Source organism: Lathyrus oleraceus, chromosome 7 (genome assembly GCF_024323335.1).
Source record: "Lathyrus oleraceus cultivar Zhongwan6 chromosome 7, CAAS_Psat_ZW6_1.0, whole genome shotgun sequence".
Taxonomy (NCBI): Eukaryota; Viridiplantae; Streptophyta; class Magnoliopsida; order Fabales; family Fabaceae; genus Lathyrus; species Lathyrus oleraceus.
The window spans coordinates 161,493,542-161,500,881 of NC_066585.1; the positions used below are offsets into that span (position 1 = coordinate 161,493,542).

General features: G+C 33.4%; 1 protein-coding gene across 1 annotated transcript; it reads right to left on the reverse strand.

Moving 5' to 3' along the window:
* Window positions 1–2,742: 2,742 nt before the first annotated feature.
* Window positions 2,743–7,117, reverse strand: LOC127100618 (uncharacterized). The gene is made up of 7 exons (XM_051037857.1): window positions 6,941–7,117; window positions 6,595–6,660; window positions 6,459–6,508; window positions 6,218–6,282; window positions 4,614–4,705; window positions 3,073–3,144; window positions 2,743–2,984 (listed from the first exon to the last, which is right to left on the reverse strand). The coding sequence occupies exons 1-7, from the start codon at window positions 6,941–6,943 to the stop codon at window positions 2,946–2,948; spliced, it is 387 nt and encodes a 128-aa protein (XP_050893814.1). The 5' UTR covers window positions 6,944–7,117; the 3' UTR covers window positions 2,743–2,945.
* Window positions 7,118–7,340: the final 223 nt, after the last annotated feature.

Consider the following 7,340-nt stretch of genomic DNA (forward strand, 5'->3'; position numbering starts at 1 on the left):
ATTTAGTTAAACGTCTCCATCTTCTTCCAACTTCAAAGATTCAAAGAATTCTTTCTTTTGGCACATGCGATAAGAGCATCCCAAGTCCATGACCCAATTTTTATCAGTTTTTAAACATGACACTACTATTGCACTAGGACTCTCATAAACATCCTCATATGAGGAAATTGCAATCTAAATATAATATTCAACGTCCTTCCTCTCAAAATAATCCTTCTTGAAGTGACATATTTATAACAATTAAAGAATTTTAACTTTGACTTATCAAAACCCATGGATTTGATTTCCATCTACTCTTACTACCTCCTCTTAAAACACTCAATCTTTCACAACTAACATTAACTTTCAATTCTTTCATCATTGAAAACTCCTTTGATCTCATATTTGTATCGACTTCATCCAAATTAATAGTATTTTCATTTCCATAAAGAATGACATCCTTATATGGATCAATGTTTAAAATATCTTGACAATTGGCTCAACAAAATCTATTGTGTGAACATCAACAAAGAATGGGAATGAAAAAAAACAGCGGTGATAATCTGAATCAAACCTAAATCAAAAAGCATGGCATGGATTTTCTGATGATAGTCCCAAAGATCAAATATTATGGACATCATCAAAGGAATGGACCTGAAGCTCTAAAGTCATTCTTGATTTGAAGCTTAGGTGTATTTATCTTTCAGTAGGATCTTAATGTAAATAACTTGTAACTCTCACTTTTTTAAAATATATATTACACACTCACAAAATGTTTTACAAACTTTATCATTTTCAAACTCCTTTGGAAAAGTTAAATCTTATTTTGAACAAAACATAATAAATTCCGATGTGTTAGTAATTGATTATGAAGTGAATTTTAGCATATAATTGATTATGTCCTCCTGAATTTAGATTTTAAACTCCGGACGCATCCAAAATGAAAAAATAAGTTAAATGGAAGGTGTAAAGGCCAAAAAAATCGAAGATTGGAATCCATATTTGCCCCTAACCACACCATACTCGTATCTCAAAGACAAACCAAAAGAACGCTTGATTAATTTGGATTCCAATCTCCGTAATATTAATTCCAATCTTTTGACGCATTTGATTTATATCCTCGCACCGGACCTTTCCCTCTTCCTTCTTCATTTCATAAACTTACTCAGAACCCAAAATAAAGCTCTTGAGCAAGCTTCATTTCCATCATTTTTCAAGTTTTCTCACTACTCTACTACATTGCATTCAAGCCTAGGACATCACTCAACCTCTGCTTCACTCCATTTAATCGAGCTTTCTTATTTTCAAGTTTTCTCACAATTTGATAAGTTTTTCATTTCCTTCCTTTTTTTGATTTTGATAAACGCATTATCTAAATAGGTTGTTTATAGTTCATTAGTTTGTAGTTAAAAGTGTAATGGATTGATTTGTGTTGCATGCATATAGATTTTTTTTCAAGTTTAGAGCATAGAGGTTTTGTCGGTTTGTTTTCTGAATCTTTAGTTTCTTCCGGAGATTGGAATTTGGACCATGAGTCCGGAGAAAAAATCCATATTTTCCTGTTATGCATTGCTTTTTTATTATGATATGATTTTTTTGATGTAATTACAAGTAAAATGTTTGACAACCAAGATAGATTGAGGCAGGTAGAGTAGCCCAGCATGGTTTCATTCGGAGGAAAAAAGATAGACTCTTTCATCTAGATGTTGGTGTCACTTCATATGATATCGAAGCATTGCCTTCCAGAGTTCACGTGTCTCCGACATCGTCCTTCCAGAGACATGAGTCTCATATTGCTGCCCATGATGTCCCAAAAGCCTAAGTTATTGAACCTTCCTACTGTTGTTCCTAATGTCAATCACTTCTTCATCTATATCCAGACCATGTTGTTAAGCACACGAGGGATAGAGAGGTAAAATAACTCTTTCATTATTCTTTAAAACACATGTATCATAATATTTGAACTTTCTGACAATGAACCATGATTTTAGGATGACATGCATGCATGCATCTGAGCTCCAAGATTTTTACAGGATTGGGTATTGAGCTCCAAGATTTTTACAGGATTGGGTATGGTTATATTAATCATGATATTTTATCTACTTTCGATGAGAGATGACACTTTTAGAGACTTTTTCATTTCAACTTATGATCGATGAGATGTCCATCACACTTGATGATGTGGCATCTCTTCTACATCTTCCGAATCACTTGGAGATTATTAAACTATTTTAGATGATTGACTTATTGGAAGCATGCAATCCAGGTGATGCCCAAAAGGAGATAAATGACACCTTAGGAGATAAATGACACCCGAGAATGAAGATGAGATAAATGACACCCGAGAATGAAGATGTCTCTCAAGAAGTCATTCTGTTGTTAAATAGGTGTGTTCAAATATCAATCTCTAAAAGACAATTTTTTATTTCATAAGAGTGGTTAATAACTCTATAGGGTGGGAAATCAATGGCATATTGTGAATTATTTACCTACCCATGTGCTTAAAACAATTATTTATACAACCTTTAAATTTCCATATCGTGTAAAATAATACTAAAAATTACAATAGCCACTTTCACTAAAAAAAACAAAGGGTTAGGTAAAAAAGAGGGTTAAAGACAAAAAAAAAAATCCGTTTTTAATATATAAGTAAAATATTTTTATCATATTACAATTCCAATAGCCCCTTTCTACTAGTATAAAAAATATTTTTATCAAATTGAAAGCTTAAGAAATTACAATTTCATTTTTATGCATTCTCCCTTCCTCACAAAACATGCTTTAACTTCCATTCATTTGCACAAATATTTCAAATATGCAGTTTAATTTGGTGGCCAGGCAACAAGCCCAAAATTTCAAAGTAAAACACATTTCACAACCCACTTAAAAAATACTTCGTCAGTAAAATACATACATAACTAAGCATGAAATCATTGCCCAAGAAACCAGTTAAGAGATGGTGAAAGCTAATCATCATCTTCGAGAACACTTCGACGCCTCTGTATCTGAAAATGTAAACAGAATAACAATGACGGTTAATAAATAAACCGATAAAAGAAAACAGAACAATGCAGCTGATTTTCTATAACTTACTGTAACTTTCGTTTGCTTTGCTGTTTGGCTGTTAATCTGCTCCAACAGAGTTATGAGCCTTTCTTCAGTAACCTAAGAATTCCATTTAATAAATAAGTCATGGAAGATATCTTGACACAAAAATGCTTTCATATGGACTAATTACTTAAATGTCCCTGAGACATGATATTTGTATATAAGCAGCAACAACAAAAAAACAATTCCAACTGTAATTTCTAGTTTCAATTGTTGGAAGGAAAAAATGAATAGCCTTTATTAATCAAGGAAATAGGGGGATAGAGAGTTACAAAATGAAACCGCCACAGATAAAACAATGTAAAACCATTGTCCCAGAGATTATATATCAACACTAACACTATCGGGACTGTCAAATAAACTGAAAACACAGTGACCTGAAATTGACTCATGTAAGTCACCGTCAAAAACCAAATCCTTGCATGTATGTAAACACGGTATAGAAAATCTACCTATACAACTCATTCTCAACCAAGCCTTAGACTCCCTGCCTGATATCTTCTGACTTTCAGCATCTTACTGTCAAACAAGGATGTCATAATGACAACGCTATAGGTAGGAATTATACTACTATTGTACAATTATCCATTCCAAGCCCAGTACCAAATGCTTCAAACACACTCACAAACTGCAAACCAAGCATAACCCGACCCCAAAACCTAAATGCATAACCCTACCCCATAACCCTACCAAATGCTTCAAACACACTCACAAACCTGAGCAAACCAAGCATAACCCTACCCCAAAACCTAAATGTATACCCACAGCGAACGCACTCTGCAATTGGAAGGCCATTTCCCCTTTCCAAAACTAGGTATTTCAAGCCTGCTACTGATTCTTCCTTTGCACTCCTTCTTCAAAGCCTCCATCTGAGTTGGCACTTCAGTATTTCAAGCACCAACCTCAGTTTAGATGAGTAGCATGTTTTATTTACGGCATATATTTTTCTAGTTTCCAAGCAAAGACATGAGATTCCTTGGATAGTTTTTGGATTTGCAGAATAAAAACCTTCCAGAGCTTCCCCGTCAGACTCGCCCTTTCAAGTTTCTATATGATAATAGCTCTCATAGGAGGGGAAAAAAAGGTGCCAGTACTTTATTTTACTTGTATTGTAGTAGGAGTATAATTTAATTGTAATTTCTAATGCACAACATATGAGGTAAGATCTTACGTACCACGTAAGACTTCATGTGTCTAGCTCCCTACTGTAGTATAGGATTCTGAAAACTTTTCTATCAAATATGATTATAAACTAAATAGTAGGGTTTTACATGTAAGTTACAAACAAGATGAGAACATTAAACCTCTAAGATTGGAAAACCACGTTAGATAATAAGCAGAATTGTTACCAACAATTTTTATAAATCCTAGATAGAGGACCTTTCTCAGACCAACGATTGATCAAACAGGTAGATGGTATAACTAGAACCTCACAAATTGCAGGACAATATAGATGCAATAAAATATTACCAACAACTTGTGATAAGAATGAGAAAGGTTGCAGCAAAAGACAGTATCCAATATACCTTTTCAGCTATCTGACCCATTTGAGCAGCTCTCAATATAACATCTTCCACACCTTTTGCTTTCTCTGGTTTCACCAAAGCAATTCGAGCAACTGCATGTAATTATATCATAAATTTAAAAGAGTGGAAGAAAGCCAATTCCGTGCATCAAAGTACGTTAATCCCTCGAATTCTCATAGGAAAATTCAGAACTACATTGGCAAACATGTTCTTTCAATGTTTAAATATATAATTTTAAAATGCAAATGTGATTTATCTTCAAAGTTGTCCAGATCAGGATCTTGCATAAGATAGGGAGGGGATAGTAAAATCGTAAACATAAGATCGTAACTAAATCGGAAGATACTAGCCAATTATTTTTGTAAGACCGAAAGTGGAAGGCGATATCGTAAAACATAAGATCATAATAAAAATCGTAAGAAATTACTAAAATGAAAAAAATAATAATAATACTATATATTTGAAGTTTTTTTACATGATATTTTGGTAGGCAAGTGTATTAGTGGGAAAATGGCCTCCGCTGAACCATAATTTTTTTTCTTTTCACAATTTGTCTACTACACGATTCTACTTCGGGATTGTTGGAGGTTAGTGAAATCGCAAAATCGTAGATTTTAAGATCGAGATCGAGATCTTGACAGCCTTGTAATTATCTTACGGTGTATACAAATAACTAAGACAATTACACATGTATCTTCCTACCTATATAAGTTTGAACTAAAATAATTCCATCAAATCTTCAATCCTACTACATTGAGTATATTCATAAGTCAACTTATAACCTCCTATATCCATCTTCCTTTTTTTCTGTTCACAAAACCAGACACATCTCTCATATTTGTAAGACTCTAATGCTATGAAATGAAGCAGGGATATAGATCAACCATAGGGTATCTATTCTGTCCTCCAACCTGATATTCTCAGATGGTAACTACCTAGATACGACTGTGCACACAGGGACAGAAAGAGACCAGAGGGTACAGGGGAAAAATTGGAAGTAATCTCTGCTTATCAAACTACAACTACGAAGTATCAGACATTGCCAGGTTACTTTGCTCTATTATTGGGTCAAAATCATCAGATGAGTTGGAGACTCTATTTGAACTTTTCCAAGATAGACATCAAAATTCATATGTACCTAGAGTAGAAAGTAGAAACTACACTATTTAGGCCCAATGAGTACATAGTAACACCAAAATATACTACTATTCTTTATTCTTTGCCAATAAATTCTATGGTGTATGTTTTATGATTGTTAACAACTTCTATGAATAAAGTTTGGTTTGACAAAATATCTTACAGAAGCCGGTAATAGAAATCCAATATACGGAAGTTTAAGAAAATACTGGCAACTACTTGCTATAAACTTGATCTACTCATTGAAGCTTGACTGAAGACATGATTGAAATATTAATTGTACAATAGCAGACTACCAAAGTTTTTGTTCTATTTTCTGCCAGTAGTAAAAGTACAGGAAAATTACACAGACGTGTTATTTTAAGACAATCACTAATCAGACTAAGCTTTAAAAGGAAAAACAAGAATCCTAAAGTAGATAAAAAAAAAGTTAAATAAAATCTTAGGAAAGATTGTTATATGCTTACGTCTTTCTCGTGCCTCAGCCGACAGTATCTGACTAAGCATCATTTGTCTTCTTTCCTCTGCCTCCCTAGATTAATTATTTTCCCATTCAAATAAAAAAAATGGCATTCCAAAGAAAATATATATATATATGAGTACATCAGAAATATATACGGATGAACAAGTTCCTGAAATTAAATCCATGCAACTGAGTTGAATAATCAGCACAATAACATCACAAGAAATCTAGATTGGTACACTAACCTCTTTGCATCCTCCTGAGCGCTCTGCTGTTCAGGGTTCGGTTGATTTCCCTGCAACATAAAAATAATGACAAACAAAGTCTCAAAATCTGCTGTGAAAGAATAATGATAAATAAAATAGTATAACCGTAGCTAACCGTGCCATGCCGACCCATAAGCTCCTGCATCCTTCTCTGTCTGATAGCTTCCAGCTCAGGATCAGCCTGTAATTAGCAGCTAAGATATATAAACCGCAAACAAGTAACAATTATAACAAAAAAAGTATAAAAAAACAACATTATAGCTTAGAACCCTAACACGCAAAACTTGCTATTTAATCATCTGGACAATTAAAGCAGTGCATAGAAAGCTTAAACGCAATATGATTTTGAGAACCAGAAAAATTCATCAACGGCTTTGATTCGATAATTGAAAAATGCGCATGTTATGTGTTTGATTCATGAAAAGGTTTGACTAATAGAGGGAAATGGAATGGGAAGTTACCATTTGGTTTGGTTAGCAGAAGAAAGATACCCTAGCGGGTGTGTGAATGGGGGTTTTGGTTTTGCCTTGATGTTTCTGCAGCAACACCACCACCACAGATCGCGTTTGGAATAAGCGCTTTTTTACGAACCAAAAACTGTATTCCAATCGAGAGATTCTGTTATACCCCTTCCTTTTACTTATACAGCCCTTTTCCTTTATTTTAGGATAAATATCCGAACTATAAAAATAATAATAATAATAATAATAATAATAATAATAATAATAAATAATAATAATTTTAAAAAAGAAAAAAACATGCACAACTTTCTTCAAAGATAAAAGTTTTAATTAAACTCGTGGTCCATTAAATTTTAAGGGATGAAATGTATTGAGATTTTAAAGGATTATTTTGATATTA

Bases quoted from the DNA above. Each gene is read 5' to 3' on its own strand.
- LOC127100618 (XM_051037857.1), bottom strand. The intron at 6,509-6,594 runs GTTAGCTACGGT...TTTATGTTGCAG, and splicing joins TTATGGGTCGGCATGGCACG to GGAAATCAACCGAACCCTGA. The intron at 6,283-6,458 runs GTTAGTGTACCA...TAATTAATCTAG, and splicing joins GCTCAGGAGGATGCAAAGAG to GGAGGCAGAGGAAAGAAGAC.